This window comes from Hylaeus anthracinus, unplaced genomic scaffold (genome assembly GCF_026225885.1).
Source record: "Hylaeus anthracinus isolate JK02 unplaced genomic scaffold, UHH_iyHylAnth1.0_haploid 0, whole genome shotgun sequence".
In the NCBI taxonomy this organism is placed as follows: Eukaryota; Metazoa; Arthropoda; class Insecta; order Hymenoptera; family Colletidae; genus Hylaeus; species Hylaeus anthracinus.
Genome location: NW_026533254.1, coordinates 16,013,154 through 16,035,959, shown reverse-complemented (window position 1 = coordinate 16,035,959; position 22,806 = coordinate 16,013,154). Strand labels below are relative to the sequence as shown.

The 22,806-nt window shown below is 33.2% G+C and overlaps 8 protein-coding genes across 14 annotated transcripts; 4 read left to right on the top strand and 4 right to left on the bottom strand.

Moving 5' to 3' along the window:
• Nucleotides 1–147: 147 nt before the first annotated feature.
• Nucleotides 148–5,582, bottom strand: LOC128890941 (uncharacterized). Of its 2 annotated transcripts, XM_054149980.1 has the most exons (5): nt 5,462–5,582; nt 3,502–3,539; nt 2,489–2,737; nt 851–1,858; nt 148–722 (listed from the first exon to the last, which is right to left on the bottom strand). In XM_054149980.1, the coding sequence occupies exons 1-4, from the start codon at nt 5,463–5,465 to the stop codon at nt 1,799–1,801; spliced, it is 351 nt and encodes a 116-aa protein (XP_054005955.1). In that variant the 5' UTR covers nt 5,466–5,582; the 3' UTR covers nt 148–722; nt 851–1,798. The 2 variants fall into 2 exon arrangements, with proteins under 2 accessions (XP_054005955.1, XP_054005944.1); XM_054149969.1 differs by lacking the exon at nt 851–1,858.
• Nucleotides 5,583–7,708: 2,126 nt separating this feature from the next.
• LOC128895560 (histone RNA hairpin-binding protein) lies at nt 7,709–9,474 on the top strand. Of its 3 annotated transcripts, none has more exons than XM_054158293.1 (3): nt 7,709–8,157; nt 8,241–8,825; nt 8,913–9,474. In XM_054158293.1, the coding sequence occupies exons 2-3, from the start codon at nt 8,287–8,289 to the stop codon at nt 9,046–9,048; spliced, it is 675 nt and encodes a 224-aa protein (XP_054014268.1). In that variant the 5' UTR covers nt 7,709–8,157; nt 8,241–8,286; the 3' UTR covers nt 9,049–9,474. The 3 variants fall into 3 exon arrangements, with proteins under 3 accessions (XP_054014268.1, XP_054014260.1, XP_054014250.1); XM_054158285.1 differs by having other exon boundaries at nt 7,710–8,157; nt 8,256–8,825; XM_054158275.1 differs by having other exon boundaries at nt 7,713–8,172; nt 8,256–8,825.
• A 44-nt stretch (nt 9,475–9,518) lies between these two features.
• LOC128895535 (uncharacterized) lies at nt 9,519–11,053 on the bottom strand. 2 transcript variants are annotated; one of them, XM_054158231.1, is made up of 4 exons: nt 11,035–11,053; nt 10,373–10,547; nt 10,030–10,303; nt 9,519–9,956 (listed from the first exon to the last, which is right to left on the bottom strand). In XM_054158231.1, the coding sequence occupies exons 2-4, from the start codon at nt 10,516–10,518 to the stop codon at nt 9,519–9,521; spliced, it is 858 nt and encodes a 285-aa protein (XP_054014206.1). In that variant the 5' UTR covers nt 10,519–10,547; nt 11,035–11,053. The 2 variants fall into 2 exon arrangements, with proteins under 2 accessions (XP_054014206.1, XP_054014196.1); XM_054158221.1 differs by lacking the exon at nt 11,035–11,053 and adding an exon at nt 10,640–11,027.
• A 233-nt stretch (nt 11,054–11,286) lies between these two features.
• On the top strand, nt 11,287–12,876 carry LOC128895528 (phosphoglycerate mutase 1). Its single transcript, XM_054158208.1, has 3 exons — nt 11,287–11,560; nt 11,882–12,379; nt 12,448–12,876. The coding sequence occupies exons 1-3, from the start codon at nt 11,302–11,304 to the stop codon at nt 12,612–12,614; spliced, it is 924 nt and encodes a 307-aa protein (XP_054014183.1). The 5' UTR covers nt 11,287–11,301; the 3' UTR covers nt 12,615–12,876.
• A 144-nt stretch (nt 12,877–13,020) lies between these two features.
• LOC128895576 (ras-related protein Rab-24-like) lies at nt 13,021–14,863 on the top strand. The gene is made up of 4 exons (XM_054158305.1): nt 13,021–13,703; nt 14,046–14,134; nt 14,202–14,476; nt 14,552–14,863. The coding sequence occupies exons 1-4, from the start codon at nt 13,590–13,592 to the stop codon at nt 14,671–14,673; spliced, it is 600 nt and encodes a 199-aa protein (XP_054014280.1). The 5' UTR covers nt 13,021–13,589; the 3' UTR covers nt 14,674–14,863.
• Nucleotides 14,864–15,014: 151 nt separating this feature from the next.
• LOC128895544 (S-adenosylmethionine mitochondrial carrier protein-like) lies at nt 15,015–17,735 on the bottom strand. 3 transcript variants are annotated; one of them, XM_054158253.1, is made up of 7 exons: nt 17,316–17,735; nt 16,385–16,541; nt 16,203–16,312; nt 15,746–15,986; nt 15,519–15,657; nt 15,235–15,443; nt 15,015–15,149 (listed from the first exon to the last, which is right to left on the bottom strand). In XM_054158253.1, exons 1-6 carry the CDS (start codon nt 17,379–17,381, stop codon nt 15,344–15,346), a joined length of 813 nt encoding a protein of 270 aa, XP_054014228.1. In that variant the 5' UTR covers nt 17,382–17,735; the 3' UTR covers nt 15,015–15,149; nt 15,235–15,343. The 3 variants fall into 3 exon arrangements, with proteins under 3 accessions (XP_054014228.1, XP_054014219.1, XP_054014237.1); XM_054158244.1 differs by lacking the exon at nt 17,316–17,735 and adding an exon at nt 16,987–17,285; XM_054158262.1 differs by lacking the exons at nt 15,015–15,149; nt 17,316–17,735 and adding an exon at nt 16,987–17,290 and having other exon boundaries at nt 15,258–15,432.
• A 90-nt stretch (nt 17,736–17,825) lies between these two features.
• LOC128895521 (protein RFT1 homolog) lies at nt 17,826–20,821 on the top strand. Its single transcript, XM_054158196.1, has 9 exons — nt 17,826–17,959; nt 18,054–18,210; nt 18,785–18,987; nt 19,069–19,255; nt 19,333–19,617; nt 19,675–19,806; nt 19,880–20,011; nt 20,083–20,583; nt 20,661–20,821. Exons 2-9 carry the CDS (start codon nt 18,151–18,153, stop codon nt 20,817–20,819), a joined length of 1,659 nt encoding a protein of 552 aa, XP_054014171.1. The 5' UTR covers nt 17,826–17,959; nt 18,054–18,150; the 3' UTR covers nt 20,820–20,821.
• A 22-nt stretch (nt 20,822–20,843) lies between these two features.
• LOC128895589 (uncharacterized) lies at nt 20,844–22,011 on the bottom strand. Its single transcript, XM_054158310.1, has 4 exons — nt 21,815–22,011; nt 21,555–21,616; nt 21,368–21,482; nt 20,844–21,185 (listed from the first exon to the last, which is right to left on the bottom strand). Exons 1-4 carry the CDS (start codon nt 21,847–21,849, stop codon nt 21,122–21,124), a joined length of 276 nt encoding a protein of 91 aa, XP_054014285.1. The 5' UTR covers nt 21,850–22,011; the 3' UTR covers nt 20,844–21,121.
• Nucleotides 22,012–22,806: the final 795 nt, after the last annotated feature.

Sequence of the window (22,806 nt, the reverse complement as noted above, 5' to 3'; positions counted from 1 at the left end):
TCTAAACTCCACTCTGAAACATTCCATTATGTACATTAAATAGTGTTTCAAACGATTTTATTAAAAAAACTGAAGAATATATCAAATGTGTTCAGGTAAAATAATATAAAAAGAGACTTGCTAGTGCATTGTATATACAATCAGTAATATACAAAATCAAACATCATATTTATTCACATATATTACTATATCTCTTTACAATGCGTTATGTTACAAATATATTACAAAAATATGCTAAGAAACCTTTGTACACTTTACAGTGAATAGGAACGTTAAATACTTTAATAACAACGAGCATGCTTTTAAATAAGATTGAGTCAGACTTTTAAAGCGAGAGAAAGTTACAGGAACTTGAATTATTTACAATTAACATTGCCAACATATTATACAAATTTATCAATAAGACAAAAATCGATCGAAGAGTTTGAAATGTTACGAAAGTTGAGGACATCAATTTATCGATGGATTAATGGCAACAAAAGCTTGATTATTCGAACTTGTTCCGTTAAGATACTCTCTCGGGAAGTTACGACGTAAAAATGATATTCTAAAATAATCGTCGACAATTTGTCAATAAGAGAGATACGTATGGAAGATTGTTCTCATCGCCTAACATTTTAAATCTGATTTTTATTCTTATACAGATCGCTATCAAAAGTAAGAAACCTTGACAGACGTGCTCCATTGTAAGGTGTTACACTTCCTGGCGGATGTAGTCTCGTCTAAAACAAAGATACATATATGACACTAATGTACAAACAGAGAATAAGTATGAGAAAAATTGAAGAGAATAGGTAATTATTTTATCCTATTTCTTTTTAGCTGAGACTTAATGTGAAGTGCTACCTACCCCAGTGTACACATCTCTGATGCAGTCTTCTGATTCACTTCACGATTCAAGGTTCTGAATTTTACTTTGAGTAATAATATATAGATCTTATAATTTCTTGAATTTTATTTTTATATTTAGAAACATAAAAGAGCTTCAACATTGTAAACTAAGGTCAACTTAAAACAAATGAATTTCTTTGAAGTAAATGATGAAACAATTTGTATTAATGCAGCGAAATTTTATTCTTAGTTTGTGAAACAAGCTAGCATTCACGTGTACAAAAGTATCAAATGAAATCAACCGTTCACGACGTAATGAATAATGCAAAGTTAGTGAGCAAAACGGTTATAAAAATATCAGGAATTACGTAATATCGCGTAAAACTAGTTTCTGATCTCTCGAAGCAGCTTTTGAAGGCATCGTATGGCGGATTAATGATCAATTTGCCCAACTCCGTTATTGTTAGTTTTATTAATGTTATTGTCAAAAATACAGAACACCCACCAAGCTCGGAAAGTACAGAGCACCGGTACAGTTTAGTCCTTCTAATTCTAATATTTCAACATTAAAAGGAACAGTCTGAGAATATCTTTTAACGTCCAATCCTACCAGAATTTTACATACAGTAAAGTAACGATAATAATATAAATTAAATGCTTTGTACTATTACAGACTAAGGTAATCGTACCAGTAGTCACCAGTGTAAAGCTGTTTGCTACCGATGCTTTTCACCTTAATTATCTTGCAAATGTTAACTAAGTGATCGTGGAACTAATATAATTTTCTATTTTCAGGATTCATCCAACCGTTCAGGCGAATAGCAGTGGACAGTCTACTTCAACTTTCAAAAAAAAAAAAAAAAAAAAGTGCTTTACAATTATGAGACTGTGGGATGCAAGCTTGAGCATTAATCGCGCATTGCAAAATTGGCACACGCAGTTTCGGCCGTGCAGCACTGATTCTCATCTATTTCTTGACGAAGTCATCCGCAGCTTTCTCATTCCCTTCCGCGTTTCTGAATCGCTTCTGCAAGAAAAAAAAAACCGACACCAATCCGTTACACGTGATGGACACGGCGCTACGATGATCGGATGATGCGTGCATCTTGGGTAAAACTGACATTCGCTTGGCATACTTTTATCGTGTGCTCTTCAAGGTTCGATTAGAGACTTTTCGTTTTAATGAAATTCATTGTGCAATTTTATTTTCATCATGGTGGACACAAAGTTAGTTTTGATAGAATCAGGAGGATCTAAGAGGGCCTTCTGAATCATGTTGTTGAAGAATACTTTAAATGATATTGATGAAGTACCCTTAAGGATTAACATATAATTAATGTATGTAGTTAATAGTCTCTGATCGAACCTCGTGCCATGGAAGTGTAGACGCGTTAACGAAACACGCCATGAAATGCGGCTAAAGCACACAAGCCCCAATAATTTTATATGGAGATATACATTTCAATATGATTTCTTCACTATAGTTGGAAATTCCTGCTTTAACTTCATCTAGCTCGCTCTCTACTTTACTGTGAAGCGCGTAAACTTCTGCATACCGTATCGTTCGCATACTAATACTATATTTGTTGTTTTTCTGATGACTGCTTTCGACGAAGAAATTTCAGTGGGCCTGGTGATCTCATCGATGATGACTCACCATAATTCTGTATTTCTCTTTGCAGGCGTACTCCGTTTCGTCCACGTCGTTGTAACAATCGCTTTTGTAATCTGGAGGTATCGGTTTCCCCTCGAATTGGCACAGCTTGGATAACGGTTTCGCGTTTACGATCATCTTCTTGAAACCCGTTGGCTTCTGCTGCGGGCAGTAGAACACGTCTGGGGTGTTTTTGTCGAAGACGATGCTCTTACGCATCATGTCGCCTGCTTCCGCTGTGACGAGGAGGACCTAATCAGATACAATAGAGTAAACTGCATGACGCTCTATGAAAGAAGATTATCGGTTCAAAGCTAAGAGACTGCACCAGCAGATAATGATAATTTCCAGTTGATAGAACAGGCTGTTTTTCTATTAAAAGATAAATCAGTAGCTCTGCAATAACTAGGAATTAACAATAATTTAGCTCTATTAAAAAACAGCTTACGTGTACCTTAATTTAAAAGAGAGAGTATCGCATATTTAAAGCATATTTCTCCATTACTACTCTGTAATTAGGAGGGAGTCTACGTCCGTGAAAGTATCTTCAATAGGCCTTAATTGAAACAACATTTGAAACACATTTTCTCCTGTTTTCCCCGTGATCACGAGAAAGGTACTGTTAATACTCTATTTGTTTTTAATACCGTGAAATATTTATTCGCAAAACAATTTGTAATATTTATAGTGGTATCAAGATTGTTTAAACCAGAGTGTCTTTATCTCGACATAAGAAAACAGACGTTTGGTCCATCGTGAATCGATTATATGCACTTTACAGTGATTCATACATCATTTATCTAACTTTCCATTCGTGAAAGGATCAATGTTCCGTGAGTTTATGCAACAGAGTATAAGCGCAGAATTGGTAAACGATTTTCCTTCTGAAGTTGCGTAAAGTTGTGACAGAGGAAGAAGGAAAAATATGGAAATGGTCCGAGAGCGTGGCCAGTGCCAAGACATCGTCGTTTTCCCGATTTCTCTCCGTGATTCGACATGCTTCGAGTTAAACTTACGACGAGCATGGCCGCTATACTGCAAACGTGCGCGGTCCCTGAAAAAAGAAAGAAAACACCAACTTCAGTTTTTGGTATGTATTCTTCTGTAATTTAAAGGTAACTGGTAATGCAACGCTTGTCTTTCTGAGTGAACGATTGCTACCATGAAAATAACCGCCTCATTTGCATCACTTTGCACGCATTGAAAATATAATTGGCAATTTTAAACAGGTTTCATTCGGTGCGTCAAAAAGTTGTGCAAGGGAGCGCGTGAACGTACTCTGTCATTAAGCAGACGTAGTAAACTGTGAAAACTGGGCCGTCTGGTAAGGGAGTCAATGCCGTGCGACAGACAATCCCTTTTCCGACGAGTCATTCTTACGGTCTTGAGGATAGAGTCACATTGTCTTCGCAGTACAAGAAAAACAACAATTAATTATGTGAATAAATGTTTCAGAATCGCATTAAAGCCTGAGATAGATCAGCGTGTTCATGGTGAAATGCAAAACAGTTGCAGGAACGGTTCCCTTGAGCTAATTTTTTGTTACTTTACCTATTCAATTATGAGAGAATATAATCACACCGTCTTTGCAATATAAGGAAAATGATTGATTATGCAAATAAAAGCTTCAGAGGTGCGTTATAGCTAGAGGTAGATCAGTACGGATGAATACGAAATAGTTGCAAGGTCAATGTCCTTGAACTGATCTTTGACTCTATTATTGTGAGTGGGAGGATACACTCGGCCAGGCACTATTTTTATCTGATCTACCATCGATCCTAAGCAGCGCTCAAGCACGTCTTTTGCAAGGACGACGAGGTCGTGGTTCCGCGTGGTGTGTTTGATATCAGGCTGCTCCTGTTTCAGGATACAGATCACGCAGAACCGATACCCCTCTGACATTTCGTTAACAAGATACGACACTTGCATAAACGCGACCTGCTTTTCTAGTTATACATTTTAATTTACACCTCGTCGTTTAAAAAATAGTAAAAGAAGAAAGTTAAGCAAACTATATATATACTTTTCTAAGTTACAGATATTTTTGCTTCCCTTCATTCCGCAAAAGGAGAGAAAAATCAACCTACTTTAAAACGTGGATTTGCATTCTTTTTTACTCATCAAGATGTTCTTATTCTTTTCTAGGTCAATGCTTAACGAGGCGCAAGCATGCGAGTGTTACGAACGTGATCGCTGATTCACCGTTTACCAAAATAAAAAAAAAAAAATGCGTACAGTGTTACATCATATGTACCACAGTACTTTCTTTTCGTGGCTTATAATTCGTAACTCAATTATTTCGATCGCTACCAGCAAGCAGACGCGCTTCAACGTTACTTTTCCTTTCTGACATTTGTCTGTGACATTTAAACCATCATTCGTTCGCCGCGTAGCGTACAATGAAAGCCACCATGAATTAACTTCTTGATTAATATTAATACATAGCGCTCGAAATTTAAAAATTAATATTCAATATGTAATGTTATGCAATGCTACTTAAATGTAATATTTAAAATAATATGAGAAAAATATATTCCTGCAGTTGTCAAACTCTAAAAATACTTGTTACAACTATATCTTCCTTAAAAATCTAAAGCACAATTCTTCCATCTTTCAGAAAAATACTGAACAACTAAATTCTTCTTTCCAACGAAGCGGTCCAGAACGTTATAGAAATTCAATATTAGCAAAGTTCTTCAAATACATTGAGCATGGTAATTTTGTATCGTTATAGCCATTTAGATACTATTGTTCTGTCAGCAGAATAGCGTCAGCAGAGCGTCTAACATTATGAATACATAGCGTGTCTCATCCCGCATACCTTAACAAGTATGCAGCGTGGGTTTCGTCTACAATTTATTGCTTTCGCGGCCCAAACGAGTCCCAACATGCTCGAGCTGTTCACTGCCCAACGCAGTATCTGGACTTTTGTCCAATTGGTTTGTGTGAACAGATCAGTTTATAAGGAAAACTTACCCATGCTGATGATCGCTTTTTGCACGAGCAAGAACACCTGTTGATCCACGCGAGACGGCGTCTCTTGGTTGACTGAGATCGCAGCGGATCCGCGCTACCCGGAGGCTCTGAAAGTGAATGCCGTTATAACGTACAGGACCTCTAAAAAGCAATGGACTAACAGTACACTGAGTCAGGGCCTGTTGGAGATCCAATAAGACATGGATCACTTATGTTTCAATTAAAAAAAAAAAAAAAACAACCACTGAGCTTATTGTAGGAAATTAATGGTAGTTTTTCTTATTATTATACCTTCTCGCATCTATTTAAGAACCTGTAGTATTATTAAAAACAAAACTTCTTTGTACAGTTGCGCATAGAAGTTCTATATAGGCATTGGAATAAAAAAAGGCTATGAATAAATAGGCCTGGAATAGAACAGCCTTGGTAGATAAAGTGTTAAGTAGAGTTTTCTTTTAATACTTCTTTTCATAAAGAAAACAAAAATTGTATAGCCAATGTAGTTTAGAGAGATGGAAAGATCAGTCGCTCAAGAGGGAATGGAAGTCTAAGATAGATTAGTGTGTAATGAAGTACTGATATCAAATGTAGTATTGATACATTAAATGAAATATTTTGAATGAATAGAAGCAGTTGGGAATTTTTGATAGCGTGAAAACAAATGGAGTGGGTATAGCGTGGGTGGACGGTCCTCGTCCTTCCCATATTTAGACTCGATAGTGTCATCAATTTGTGGTGGGCTTTTTCTCAAGGATCGCTTTTTTTTTTAATTAGAATACGTGCAACGGATGTGTTGTCACGCAGCGTTCTTTTATTTTGTTATTGTTTCTATATAATGATATGTACTGAATGTTCTTTTACCAGAATTGATAAACTTCACCAAGGACAAGTAATGCTCAAGTAAATCCAAAGCAATGTCTGAGGCATCCATAAGCTTATTTGGTTCAATAAGAGTACACAACTCTTTACTCTGTACACTCTCTCCCACTTTAAATACATGTTTGAATATAACATTATTACTTTATTATATTAATATATCTACATGATACTTCTACATTGCAGAAGTATTCAGAGAAATGGTGTTTGAAACAATTCTGCGATACTTTACAAATGGTTTCTACTACATTCTTTCACCAAGAGAATAAATTCTTCATAGGCATTAATTACCAGTTACTACTACACAATTAAACGACAAATTGAAACTAATGAAACAAAAAACATAAGATATACAATTTAGAGAAAAGGAAGAAAAATAAAACATTGAAATCATTATAATTAATAGTGTGTTAAGTGTAAAGGGGTATAAATAATGAAATTTTGGATAAAAGTGGCTATTATACTTGTAGTATACATGTTTTATAAGGACCAACAACGCAAATGATTGTTTTGAAGTTGCTCATCAAGAGAGGGAAGATTATGTTCAGGTTAACAAGGGTTTTGGAATACATTTGGACTTATAATAAATTATAAAGACTGATGAGAAAAAGAACAACAATATATTGAAAGTATTTTATTGAAAAAGGTATACAATTATTATGTAAATGATCTATACTCTACTGTTGCATTTAATTTATTGTACTATTACTCTTGTAATATATATTTTCTTATACTATTAAAAACTCATTTTTTCATACTCGTACATAATTAAGTATACTATATAACATAATCACAGCTCTGATATTAATTTAATAATTAAATTAATGGCTATTTAAAAAAAATATTTATAGTTGAAATTTTTCTCTTTCATGTTAATCGCCATTTGGTGGTAAATAGGGCGAACTAAAATTCGAAGTTTAGTCAACGCCTCTATCGGGAAAACGCCCAAGTTTGTCCTCAAATAGTTCCCCCTGTCAACGTTAGATGGCACCATTTGTTTGTTAAAAAAAAATAATAAGGGATTCAAGGGTTGCAGAATAATTCTCATTTATATTTTAATATCACAATGCTTGTCTACTAATTTTTTATAAGATATATTTATTTTTTATATTAATATAAACAAATGGCGCTATCTAGCGTTGACAATGGGAACTAATCGAGGACAAACTTGGGCGTTTTCCTGATAGAGGCGCTGACCAAACTTCGAATTTTAGTTCAGGTTGTTCACCACCAGATGGCGATTAACATGAAAGAAAACAATTTCAACTATAAATAATTTTTTTAAATAGACCCTTAATTCTTACAATATATTTAAAATACACACATACAAATGTAAAAACAGATATATTCATTCTGCATAATTAGTATAAATACATTAAATTCGTTTCAAATTCTCCTTGAGTATAAAAACACACATACTTTCGAGCAGTGAGAATCTTTTGTAAATCGCCTATTTGCGTTATTAGAGTTTATCCAAGTTTATCTTTCGCTTGGATTTACTATAGAAGCTTTATAACCCTCCTTTATTATCCCTAAATCATCTCCAATTACCTAAGCTCTTATCAAACTATGAGTTTTCTCTGTCTATTGTTATTGTTATTATTGTCAGAAAAGGCGCGCATCGTAGAATTTGTATCACTTGTAGGAATTGAAATTATCCAGTCGTTCGTTTAAAATTAAGTGCAATGTAACCCGACCTAAATTTCTTGTTTACAGTTGAGAAAAACGTGTAATTTATCGATTTCTTACATTTATTGCTAAAGCGTGTAATCAACAATTACCCATTATGTTCTAATAACAAAGTTGTTACATTTGTTTAGGTTAGTTTTATTAAGGTATCGTCTGCTCCTCGTACTACTTGAATTATTTTTCCAGTTAATACATACACTTTACTTTATATCAGTTTTTTAACTCGTAGATCGTGTTACAATTCCTACAATTTAAGTAAAATGGATCTAGACAAAGAAGAGTTATGTCTGGAATTGGATGCTGAAGAAGATGCTCTTCTTAATGAAGCCATTTGTATGAGATCAAGTGAGCTTGATAAAATAATAGAGTCAAATAAAAATGTTGTAAAACCTAAAAGTCCTGTTAAGACTGAACCTGTGGAAAATAATTCGTATGACAACAAAGATCAGAAAAAAGAGGAAGATACCAATTTAAATGTACAAGATAATAAAGTCAAATGCGAAGAAAATAAACTAGCTAATGGGAATGCCATAAAATTCGAAGATAATGTAAGAAATAAGCCAGAAGATTTATATAGTTTTCGCAAAAGACCTGGAGAAAAGAATGTATATTGCGAGGATAGAAAATTTTTACGTACTAGGCGTAACAGTGATTCAAGTACCACTACAAATTCTTCTGACAGTAGTAGAAGACGCATAGAATACGAAACAAATCCTAAAATATTAGCACATAGGCAAAAAGAAATAGATTATGGAAAGAATACCATCGGATACGATAGATATCTTGAGGCTGTGCCTAAGTAATGATTTTATATGCAAAGATATTATTGATGGGATATTGAAAAATTTCTTAATATTCACATTATATATTTTTAAATTCATTTCAGAGATAAGCGTACAAGAGAACACCCAAGAACACCTCCAAAGCATATTAAATACAGTAGAAGAGGATGGGACGGCATGGTAAGATTGTGGAGGAAGCAACTTCATCAATGGGATCCTCCACAAGATAATGCAGATTAAAGTAGTGTTATGTTTAAACTTTGTTTCATTACATTGATATGTTATGATAATCTTTACAGTTCTATGTTTTTTACATACATGTATAAAATTAAAACATTCAAGAATTAGGTGAGATCTAGTATAAATTTTGGTACATTCTTACACAGTGTATTATAAAAGGTTTGAAACACATAATACATGTAGCTTTAGTACATATAATTTTAAATTACACTCGTTTGCTAAATCGAAAATTTAAAAAATTTTGTGACATTATGATGTCTATATGAAAATGGATAACCATGGCAAAATGAACTACTTCCAAGAAGTTTATCAATTTTTTGAATTTTCGAGTTTATGAAAAAAATATTACAAAACAGTATTATTTTCAAAATCATTGTTTTTTCTTCTATTGTACATATTGAGTTACATTAAATACACGATTTAGTTATTTACAAGTGTACTTATTTCATTTAAATGGTATAAAGTGAATATCACTTGGCATTAAATTGTGATTCTAATTTTTGTAAAATGGTATCCAGTTTTTGGTTGGTCCTTTGCTCCATCTCATCGATGCTTTTCATCACTTTTATTTCCATATCATGGAATTTATTATCAATATAAGTCTTAAGTTGCGTAATATCCGATACAGTCTCGTTCTTAGTACTGGTACCGAGCGCCGCCTCTTTTTCAGTACTTTCTTCGATACTTCTATTTTTCGATGAATTCAAGATATTCTTATAACACGATTGAACATCAATGGAAGCATCATTTTCTTTTGTATTAAAATTTAGCTTAGTAAGGAAATTTTTAATTATTTCAGGATTAAAAATATCAGTCGGAAAACTCGTAGAATCGTTATCAGGCTCTGTTAAGTAGAGCTTTATACCATATACCCACATACCTAAAGTTTTGCTCTTTATTTTTGTAAACTGAAATGGAAAATTCTACTTTGAGTACCTTTTCTTGAAACTTTTAAAACTGTATTGCGTGTAATTCTTATACCTTAATGCTAGCTTCTGTAGCAGATGGAATAATTGCAGTTTCCGCGATGTAAACAAAGCTATCCTCAAATTCATCCTCGAATTCTGCAAATACTGTTTTTTCATATTCACCAAATTCTTTGAAAAACTCTAACACATAGGCCTCTGACACTACAGCAATATGAGATATCCTTTGATGGTTAGTCAGTTTTATATCCAGCATGCATGGTTCTTTGGATTCAACTGGTTGCAATAATATACATGTATCCAAGGAAACTATATCATCGATATTAATCCTGTAATCAAAGTCAGATTGCTTTTTTATTGAATATGCTTAAAATGAGATGTTGATATATTTTCATTACTTCTCAAGTTTTTGAGACGAGGCTGCTATGGTGAAGGCATCGTGAAACAGTTTATTATTGATCTGCCAATTGCACGAAATTTGTAAAAAATCCTTGTTTAACAGTGAAGAAGAATTGTCAAGTCGTTCATTGTTCGAATGTTCCATCGTACATAAACAATAACTAATAGATTCCTCTACAAATCATTGAATGTTACAATTGCTGCACGATTATGTTTGCTATTTGAATAACATCATTTAAAAATATATTTAAAAGTAACTTCAATACTTGTGACATTTACGAAGGTTATGTCTATTTATAATCGAACAAGACGACTTTTCTAAAAAATCACACAATTCTTTATTATCATAGTAAAACTGTATACAGTCAGTAATACTTGTATTTTAAATACAGTCAGTAGTAATTGTACTTCTAAACATTGTTATCGAATGCTATTTTATGCTATCTATTTGATACTGTTTTTGTATATACGTCAGTGGTCAGTGTTTCTCAAACTGTAATTTGTGGACTTTTGAAACGCGTTGATGGAAAAAATGAGGCATAAGAGGCAATAAGCAAAATTGTAAGTATAATTAAAAAAACACAAAATTAATGATTAATGATTAATGATTAAAAAAACACAAAACGAACAACAGATAAGTGATAAGTTGATAAGTTTTTACCCAAGTCACATGGTTTCACTACAGCCTATCATTTCGCCAGTAATTGCAAAGAAACGAAGTTTTAGGAACGCCGTGACGTTCAATAAAAACTAACCTTTCTCTTCAGTGGCGCGAAATATTTCGCTGCTTACTAAATGAAAACGTAGGGAGATAAAGTATTAAGATCTGCAACTGTGTACGGCTCTCAACAAGCCATTTTTCAATGAATACTAATTTCTGATTCTACAGTTGAGAAATTATCTGTAACTGAGATCGTTGAACGACAGAATGTGGTCGTGTAAAATTTTAAATAAGGTGCTCGCACGATCGAAATCTGTGACAGGTGGTGGGGGTTTACGAATCAAGCAGTTGTGCCGGAGTATTGAGCACAGATCTGCGCTGGTTAATCGTGTTTCTCTTTTACGCGACTTTGGTTCTAAAACAAAAATGTCGAAATACGTGATTGTTATGGTACGCCATGGAGAGAGCGAATGGAATAAGTTGAACCAATTCTGCGGATGGTACGATGCCAATTTATCTGAAAAAGGTGAGTGATCTTATGATGGCAACTCTTGAGAGTGGCTTCAAGGGCAAAAGGTCGAGCTGATTGAAATATCATAACACGCTTTTTAAGATCTATCGATGCATTTCGTTATCGTGTCCATGAAACAGTTAATAAATACTGTAATTTTACACTTATAGAATAACAAGATATAACCTTTATTTTTTCTGAATTTAATCCCTTCAAGCCCATGGTTAGATGCATATCCTTCTTTCTTAAAAACACATCTCTATTTTTGATTCATTCAAAGAATTAATGAATTCCATTCCATAATAAATATTCTGTAACATGTGATCACAATTCTAGGCAGAAAAGAAGCAGAAGCTGCAGGAAAGGCAATAAAAAATGAAGGTTTAGTCTTTGATGTTGCTCATACATCAGTATTGACAAGGGCTAATGACACTTTGGCAGCAATTCTTAAGGAAATAGGGCAAGAGAACATTCCCATTCACAGAACATGGCGATTGAATGAACGTCATTATGGAGCTCTCACTGGATTGAACAAAGCTGAAACAGCGACCAAATATGGAGAAGAGCAAGTACAAATTTGGAGAAGGTCCTTTGATACACCACCTCCACCTATGGAACGAGACCACAAGTATTACGATGTCATAGTAAAAGATCCACGATATGCCAATGAACTGAAAGAAGAAGATTTTCCTAAATTTGAATCTTTAAAATTGACGATTGAGAGGACTTTACCATATTGGAATAATACTATTATTCCACAGTTGAAGGAAGGAAAGCGAATTATCATTGCTGCTCATGGAAATAGCTTGCGTGGAATAGTCAAGCATCTGGATCGTAAGCAGTTATTTTTTCAAAGAAAGGAAGTTTTAAATAATTGTATATTAACTCCATTCCTTTTTCAGAGATGAGTAACGAAGATATCATGGGATTGAATCTGCCAACTGGTATTCCATTCGTCTACGAATTAGACGAAAATTTCAAACCAGTTGTGTCTATGAAGTTCTTAGGCGACGAAGAAACTGTCAAGGCTGCTATAGCTGCAGTTGCCGCACAAGGAAAAGCTAAGTAAAGCCAAAGGTGCTTATAAAATGAGAACTCTATCTGTGCGCGTATATGAAAACTATTGACTAGTTTCTAGTTTCATGTTTATTGTTAATTTCAATGTTATAAAGCATACTCAATTGTATGCTTATAATAAAACAAAGAAACAGATTCAAATACAGTCATTATTTTTCAGTAACTGTTAAAATGCATTGTAATTTATTAAGAGAAATATTTATTGAAAACCATTATAAGGTGTGATGAAAGAAGTATAAAAGTACAAAGATAAATCTAATCTAATTATTTTTCCTCCTATGCTTTCAAAAAATATTCAAATTTTAATTATTAGTAAGCAAAGTAAGTAACAAAAATTGAAGTGTAAAATGTAGTAAGTTTTGATGCATGTTGTACTAATTGAAGTGAGCGAAAATTAAAATCATGTTGATCATTCTTTAATGCAAACAAATATTGATATAACATAACCTATTTTATAATTCGAAAAGAATACAAAATTGTAACGAAATGTGTTGACAAATGAAAATTCTAAAAATATATTTTCGAACTTAAATATCAGCAAGCAAACTCAAATATAAAAAATTCGGTAAGAAAACGATATTACAAAAATACCTCGGCAGATTTATTTTTGTTTTTAGATTATTATCTTCTATAGAATAATAGTGTTGTAACATAAATAATTTATTTAAATTGTGACAAATAAAAGCGCCATCTATAACAAGAAATGAATTATTAAGTGCGTTGTGTAGGTACTTGATTTGTTGGTTGACTTTCCATTTTTGACCAGATAATGCTGAATCATTAATCAAACAGTCGTTCGTATCGAATGACACGACAATCATTTGAACTTTATTTACAGTGATTAAACAGTGATTCATTGCTGATTGAATACATATCGAGATAATTCTAACCTAAATGTTACAGAAAAAGATAGTATTTATTTCGCTGTAATAATTCTATATTTCGGAGGAGTTAACATTGTTTAGGCATGAGACGGGTCGACTTGAAAGTCGTATTACTGGGTAACGCGGCTGTAGGGAAGACAAGTCTTGTGGAACGTTTCGTAAACGAAAGATTCAATGAGAGTCTTTCCTATCAAAATGTAAGTGTACTTTATAAAAAGATACATTACATACTAGATTCTCTTTTTAGGTATTTACATTATCAAGCAATTCCTATGATTCTTGTTAAATTTTACACTAAATAATTTGAAACGAATTTGCATCAAGTTTTTGTAAGGAATGCGAAAGGGTCGATATTATTAAATTTTGTGCAAATTGTAAAAACTTGGGTCGATCGAGAGATAATACTAATTTAGGCCGTCTTGTTTCTCTTAGTCCGCGGCATGGAAGGAATATTCTAAAATAAAGTTATTAAGATTTGCGCTGAGAATCGTCTAGAAGGTGCATCGTAAAACAAATTAACTCAGTTCCACTTTCCTTAGACTATAGGCGCTGCGTTTGCAGCTAAACAAATACAACACGATGGGAACAAGTTTATTATGGGAATATGGGACACTGCAGGCAGCGAAAAGTAAGCACTCAGTTTCTTTTAATTTCTCATTGTTAAATTTTGTTGCTAATGATGTATATTCTTGTAGATATGATGCAATGACTAGGATATATTACCGTGGAGCAAAAGCTGCTGTAGTGTGTTACGACATTACGAAATTAAATACATTTCAGAGGGCAAAATTCTGGGTAAGGGAGCTCAGAAGTGTTGAAGAGGATTGTAAAGTATATATTTGTGGTACAAAAAAGGATATCTTAGACCACGGTGCAATTCCATCACCTGAAATAGATGTTGTGGAAACATATACAACAGGCATACAAGCTAAGTTCTTCATAACATCTAGCAAAACAGGGGAAAATGTTGGTAAGAATATACACACACATGTTAGACTTGCATCGATACTATAAATCGTATATATTTATTAGTCCATATTTTTAGCTGAATTGTTTAATGAAATTGCACAAGACTTTATATCCGACCCAGTGAATGTACAAAGTATAAAAGAGACAATTGATGTAATCGAAGAGCCTAAGAAAACACATTGTTGTTCGTTTACGTAACAAAATGGATATTAGAAGTTACTATAGTTCTCTTATCTCTCGTATATTATACCGCTCTATGTAAGTGAATGTTGTAAATGCAGATCAATGTGCAATATACTTAGTCAGGATACATACTTGCACGTACATGTAAAGGAAACTTCTACCCTTGAGATCTATTTTTAAATATACTTATTTTACATTTTTGTAATACTGTTCATACTTTTTTTTTTTATGAAGCATATACCTTTGAGAAAAATTGTGGTAAATATAAAGTTAGCGTATTACGATCCGACAATACACTTTTAAAAATGTAATTTTCAACCTTTGTCACGACTAGGTCATGGACAAAAATTTATTAAGTTATAACACATGGTGTTACTAACATCGATAAAAATGTGAAGTGCAAGTATTCGAATTTGCCTTATATTTAATCCAGTGCCTTTCTTTAGTAAAAGAAAATTTATTCCAAGATAAATCGCGGTCCCTTTTAAGAGCTATAATAAAAGATATTATAAGGAACAATGTATTATTATTTTAAAAAATAGACAATTGTATTCGTTTTTATTACAGTGGCATTACCTTTTGTTATAAATCTCTATAAATAAATGCTTTGCTGGTGCGCTTGATTGAGCAATATGACGTGTTTGACGAGAAACGTGTCCGTCACCAATATTTAGTTTTTAAAACGTTACGGCGATAGGATTTCCCTAATTTTCTCATAAACGCCAAAGAAAACGAATCCGCTAATGGTAAAGCCGCCCACTCTTGGAAGAAAGCCTGCAAAAAGCCTAGGGACGTTAGGCACCAATTATTATTTGCGTAACAATGATAATTTTCAATACAAAATTTGACAATGTCTATACCCTCTCATGCCACAACTTCGATAAACCTCCTTCAACATTATCGATATTTTTACTTCCTCTTTATCTGCCGACGTATTCGACAACATTATTCTAGTTTTTGCAACGTCCAAAGGCGTCGTCACAGCCGCGGATATAGCCACTATAAAAAAAATCAATGATTACATAAATATTTCGTTGCGGCGTTTATAAATAGGTTATACATTAAATGCAATTTTTATTTTTTCTACCTGATACTGATCCACAGAAGGCACCTTCCACAGGTGTACATTCGCGGCCCGCTTGTCGTGTCCAACAGAGTTTAAAATATTCCCACAGGGGCATTTGAACGAAACCAAACGGTAAATCGCGAAGCACAGTGCTCCCATAGCCACGGTATAAAGTTCTTAGTGCTAATCTTTGTCTATCGTGTAAAAGCGCTTGTTTTCTTTGTTTCACTACTTCTACTGGGACCCGAATAAGGCATGCGACCTGTTAGTAGAATCTCAAATCATATTGGTGATATAATTTGGTAGATCGTATTTTTAGAAAATTGAGCTTTAACCCACCATTGTATTCGAATTAAAGAATTTAAAAAAAGAAAGAAATGTAAAACTACGAAATATCCTGATATTCAGAAGGACCACTAATTTTTTTTCTTCGTGAACAATCCTTGTTAGGATCTAAGCGTATATAAACAAATTTTACCATTTCTCCAAACGACGCGGCGATCATATGTATAAACGAGTGATACTGTTGAGGTATGTGAGGTTGTAAAACTTCTTTGATTCCGTCGTAAGTTATAAAGAATATGGCAGCTGCAAGTAATGTGCTTATTAGTACGAAATTATTTTTGTTGATTGGAAAAAGTATGATTAATCGGAATTTACCGGACGGGGGGGATCCTGCCATCACAGGACCCAATCCCCGATACAACCGTCTAAAACCGCCAGATTTAATGAAACCATGCTGGCTTTGCAAGCGTGTTTTAAGCGTATCCAATGGGAAAAATGTCAAGTCGCAAACGGTTCCTGCGAGGGCACCTGACTGTCGTGAATTGAAAATAATATTTTAATATGCATCTGCAACATGATTTACGCAGGAATCGCATTAGAAGTTGCGGGGTACAATTAAAACTATTTTTTGACGAGGTACCTAGATTCGCAAGGTCTGTTCAAGTGAAATATTAATTTTATTTGCGATTTAGAAAACTTTCTTCTAAAGTCAATGTTAATATTATTAAGTACAATTGCTTTGTTGTCACATCTGTACATGTGAATTTGATAATTTAAAGTTATGTAAAGGTCAGCATATATCTACGCGTTTAAATTCTTTTTTTTAATTAGCTACATTACTGCGTTAGTAAAAATGTCGGTAATCTTAAGATATCGAAAAAATATGGTGCTAAAAAAATTATTTCTTTGTGACAATTTTCTTTCTTAATAATTTTCGTACGTTACGTTAAGAGGAAATTATCTAAAATTAAAATTACTTTAAAATATCTTCGTAAAATCCAGGACAGAATAAGAAACGCCTGTTTTTTCGAGAACTTATGTACAATTAACATTAAAATTTTTGCAATACTGATATATGTCCACCTGAAATAATTTTAAGCAAGCGATAAACACTCGTAGAAAAAATTCCACCTCAACATCGAAGTCCGGATTCTGAATAAAATCGTAAGAAAATGATCACTGAATAATCTTCACGAATCTACTGACAACGAAAAAAAAATCTGACACGTGGATTAGTGATAGCAGTAACTAACACGCGTACAAATCGATCTTATACTAATTACGCAAATATGAATTGTTTACTTACGATAGATGATGTGAGGATAACATTTATCGTGTCTGTGTTCCCCTCGAAATTCTTGTCGTGCAACATTTCTGGTTAGTGTTATAGTTTCTTATCGCGTTAACATTTTCAAGACTTGTGAAACATACTAATGAAACGATTTAAACGTGTTGCTAAATTAATAAGCTAAAAAGTATCGTTCGAAAGATTAACCATTGTAAAGAGCTATTTGACAGAACGTTGAACACGATTTATGGGAAGTACAAGTGCGATATGTGCTTTAAGATTTTACGATTGTTCGTAGACGTTAACGAAATTGCTACGCGTTATCAACGAGCACGTGTATTTATTATGTAACGACATCACAAGTTAACCGTCGTTTACTTTCGTTGTAACCAGTTATAACTGTCGATACCGTAGCTAACCGTAGTCCACCGTAGTCTGCTAGCTCGTACCTAACCTAACCTCGTACGCTACGAAACCGAACCAAACTGAACAAACCACTGTCTTATTATAGGTTAGGAGAGGCTTTTGTTTTTTAGGGCAATTTCTCACTAGCGAAAACACAAAAATAGACGAAGATGCGTGAGAGAATATTACTAGACGCGATATATTACATATATATAGGGGATCACGACGCAATTACGTCATGAAAGCCGTTGGATTCAGTATGAGGAAATTCTTGGCTTTTCTATTTGCTGTATTCTGGTCGGTCGGGAGCGCGAAGGAAATTTCCGAAAAATGATCAAATTGATGTTTTAGGTATCATTAAAGTGTTCACATAACCTCGAAATTTCGTTGACACCACTTTGGGCGGGAATCTCGAAAGATTTATACTTTCGCACGATCGTCCAGAAAAATGTCGCAAACCATTTTGAAAAGCAGCTTGGAAAATGCTTCCTTCAATATTGTGTTTCAGGTATTTTACCAACGTAACGACCGTTCGAACTATCGTAATTATTTCATGGCGAGAACTGTCGTTTCGGTTTCATTGAAAAGCTTTATTTTACCTTTACAGCAAATCCTCGACTTACGCTATTTATTCATTTTAAAGATTTCCGAATTAAATTGTATAAATCCACTGTATTTCTAGGAAGAAAGATCAAATATGGTTCAAGAATAATTGACACTATTAGAGAGAGGGGAATGTAGATACTGTCAAATAATTTTTACTTGCGAAAAGTATTAGTTGCAAGCCTTGTGAAATTTGACCCTGCTCTGATTCTGCCTACAATACATTTGGTGTACTATCTTATACATATTCTATTATAAAAAAGACAAAGAAACTTTATTTGGCAAACTCTGTATCAATGATTTTATACAACCCAAAATTGTGTAACTGGAGGACTTACTGTAAAAGCAAACAATACTAATATTATCGATATTTTAAATTACTATATCTAATTACTGATAATCTGGAAGAATTATTTCTTCAATATAATAAATCTCCAAGGAATTGTAGCACATAGTAATTATAACAATTTTATTTGTAGATCCTATGTCGAGGTGTCACGTTTGTTTTAAATGCTTTTGTTGTCCGACACGTGGGCCAAGCAGTTCTGGGAGTTATAAATGTTAGATTGCTGCTGCTGGAATCAATGATCCTATTCTTATCCAGAGAACCATTCATGAAAGCATGTTTAACAAACACAGCAGAACATAATTGGGCCCAAGTTGTTAATTTATTATGGATGACGTTAGTTCTCAAAACAAAATAATCCTAAACTATATAATAACACTTAATAACACTGAAACACACTTTATAATATTTTTACAGGGTTCCTATTTGCTTTCTAATGTCTGTAACATTTGGATATATCTGGCTTTCTATCTTATCAACAGCTGAAGCATTACCGCCATATTACACATTTGCAGTTTGGGCAGTTGCTTTATCTTGTATTATCGAATTGTCATCTTTAATTGTACAACTGGTTGCAAGTGCATTTTTGTTTGTTAGGCTGAAAGTAAGAACTCGACTTAAAACTGTTTGAATTGATTCTATCTATCCTGTTGTAAGAAATAATTTTTTTAATTTTTTTAGATTATACTCGATACTATCATGATCGCCATTCGTACCATGACGTTTGTACCATTGATACTTCACAATCCAGAAAATGCGTTATTCGCATTTGGCGCAGCTCAACTAATCGCGGCAATATTTTATACTACTAGTCACTATGCATATTTTCATTATTATATTAAAAAAATGAATAAGTGTAAGTTAAAGAGAAGAATGTCGATAAAAGACAATAGCGACGAATACGTCGTGAGAGAATTTCCATTCGAAACAGTAAAAGACTTTTTGCCTGGATATCTAGAGAACAAAGTATGTATTAAAACGCATCTCGTATATATAGCGCTTGTACAAATAGTTATCTTTTAGGAATCGTACTTAGATAAAAAATTGACTATCCTTACATGGAGTTTCTTTAGACAAGGAATTTTAAAACAAATTCTGACTGAAGGAGAAAGATTAATTATGACAGTAATGCCAGTATTAACATTCACTGAACAGGTATTTAATTACAGATAAGTATTTAATTATCCTTCTTGTTTAAAAAATTAACACTGTTTTCGTGTTTTTAAAGGGAACATACGAAATTGTGAACAATCTAGGTTCTCTAGCAGCAAGATTTATTTTCCGTCCAATAGAGGAGAGTGGGTATTTCTATTTTACCCAAATGATCAAACGTGACAAACCAATTAATGATCAAAATCCTGTAAGTAGCTGACGAGAGGTAGAAATACGATACACATCATTATGGAGTAATTAATAAAATATGTGCTTTAGGTAAAAATTCAAGAAAGCGTAAATGTTCTTACACATTTATGTTCAGCCGTCACGTCTATCGGTTTGGTCGTTTTGGTGTTTGGACAGTCTTACTCGAGCACTCTTTTATGGTTGTACGGCGGTGCAAAGTTGACTTCGCATCTACCAATTCTTTTAATGCGAGCGCATTGCTTGGCTATTCTATTGTTGGGAATAAATGGAGTAACAGAATGTTACACGAATGCAACAGCTGACAGTGCAACTATAAACAAAAGCAATTTAATTATGATTTACGAGTCGATCGCATTCTTAGGTGCATCGTACTTATTTGCCATTTGGTTCGGACCAGTTGGTTTCATCCTTGGAAATTGCGTAAATATGAGCCTAAGAATTGTCCACTCAACCATTTTCATCAACAGAAGATATAAAGATACGATATACCGTCCATTACGTGGATTAGTACCAAAGCCAATGTTTTCCGCTTCTCTTTTTATAGCAGCTTTAGTCACCAATGTGTCTCATGTAAGAGGATCATTCCATAACTTCCCAAGTATTATTGGAAAGTGTTGGATTAACATTTTAAACTTTGTACGTTTCAGACTTACTTCTTCCCTGACGATAAAGTCTTACATCTAATTATCGGAGTAATACTGTTTATAGTTGTACTTGTGTCTTGGATCTATGAGCATCACGATCTAATTAGGCTCGGTACAAACAAGTGGTACGAGCGCAGAAATAGACACAAGAAAAGCGACTGACCTTAACTTTGTTGATGATGATGGTTTATTGATATTTACATACAAATTATTTACAAAGGTGCTGCAGTGCAGAACTAATGTAAACCTTATAAAATTTAATAATTACATATTTTCTATACTGTTATAGTTCAAATCAACCAAGTGTAAGCTCCTTTATCTCAACGAAGTTACATAAAAATTATTTATTCAGAGTTTATGTATATACATGTATATACATATATATATTTAACAAGATAGTTCTAAACATAATGGACTTAGCTTAAATATAACCAGTATTATTAGTTCGAGTAACAGAAATTATTTTACACAGAGACATCCTTATAAATTGCACCTACAACAGGACCTTGACGTTGTATAAGGCATATCCTACAAAGTTATTTATAATGTTTTTCGTATTTATTATTAACTACATCCTTTTATTTAAAAAAACTTGTTCAGTTTCAATGTTGTTTTAATAAATTCCTCAGTTAATAATTTAAACTTAGCATCAATTTTCTTCCAATTACAAAGAATATAAAATATTAAAGTATAAAAATTTGTCTTGTTACCTGCTATCATTCTGAAGACATATGATTGGAGCAGACTGTTTGGGCTCCAATTTTGCAACTTGATCCGCGATAGCTGCAATTATTCCTGCGCTCTCTGTAGATGCATTCCCTTTAACTAAAAATATTTGTATTTTATTATGTTATTTTATGTTTATATTGAATTGGAAATATCGTTTAAAAGAAATACCTCCTAAACATAATCCTGCATGGTCAGCCAAAACGCAGCCAATTATGCCATCAGTATTATTTCTATAAATAAGATTTGTGATCATTTAACAGTTTTATGACAAAATTGTTCGTCAACTGATACAAATTTCAATAGAATCCGATGCATGCTAACAGAAATACCATGTTATACAAATGTTGACATTGTGAGTAATAATATAAACAACTATTAATATGCTTCTCCTTCCACGAGAGTAATATCTATTCTTCTATTTAACTTACACGTCATCCAGCGTTTTTTCTAAGTTTTTCTCCATGTCTTAGTTTGTGTTAATAAACTACTTTCGACAAGAATTAAATATTTACTGGAAGCAATTCGATTTGACGTATCTGTCACAAATAGTCACAAACGAACTATTGGGATTTGTTACGTTTACATATAAAAACCAATCAGAACTATGCCGCAACAGGTAATCATATTATTCGATATAGTGTTCGAGAATTTACTATCGACCTATCGACCATATACAGGGTATGCAAGAAATAAGTATTAGGAACAAAGGATGCCAGGGCTGTAACTAATTGTAAGATTAGCCTTGTTTACTTTGGATTCTTGTTTAGGGATACATATTTACATTGTAAGTATAACTTACTGTAATAAAAAGTTGGTATAGGAAAACAACTATTTTATAATGAAGTTTTCTTATATTGTCTCATCAAGGGTTCCAAAATATCTAATGACGCTACTGATGTATATATAGGTTCAAAGATTGAAAGCTGAGATGAATTTTGTATACTGTGCAATTATAATATGATAAGAATGTACACAATATTGCCAGTAAATGTACTTTTTGTTTATTATTACATTCTTTGGGGTTATGTTCAATTTTCATATTTACAATGTCACAATCTAGTCGCAAAATATGAATATTCATAACAGTATTGTTATTATTGTTTCTTATAAGCAGTACAGAAGGCCATTCATTAGCATAGAGTATAGTGATAAGGTATTTCGGCGAAGATATTCCAGAGGTTATCGTAAAACACCTATAATGGAATATTTCATCCATTATCTCGATTCTTTCGAAATTCTACAACGCGCGTTAGAACTTTGAACATAAACACGTATTCAAATAAGGGTTAATTATTCCTTCATTTATAAATAAGAATAGATCATATCACGAAGCGCTGTTATTAAGATTAACTCGATGATTTTATGAATTATTCCTTCGTGTATAAATAAAAATAGATTATGTCATTATAATAATATCGCC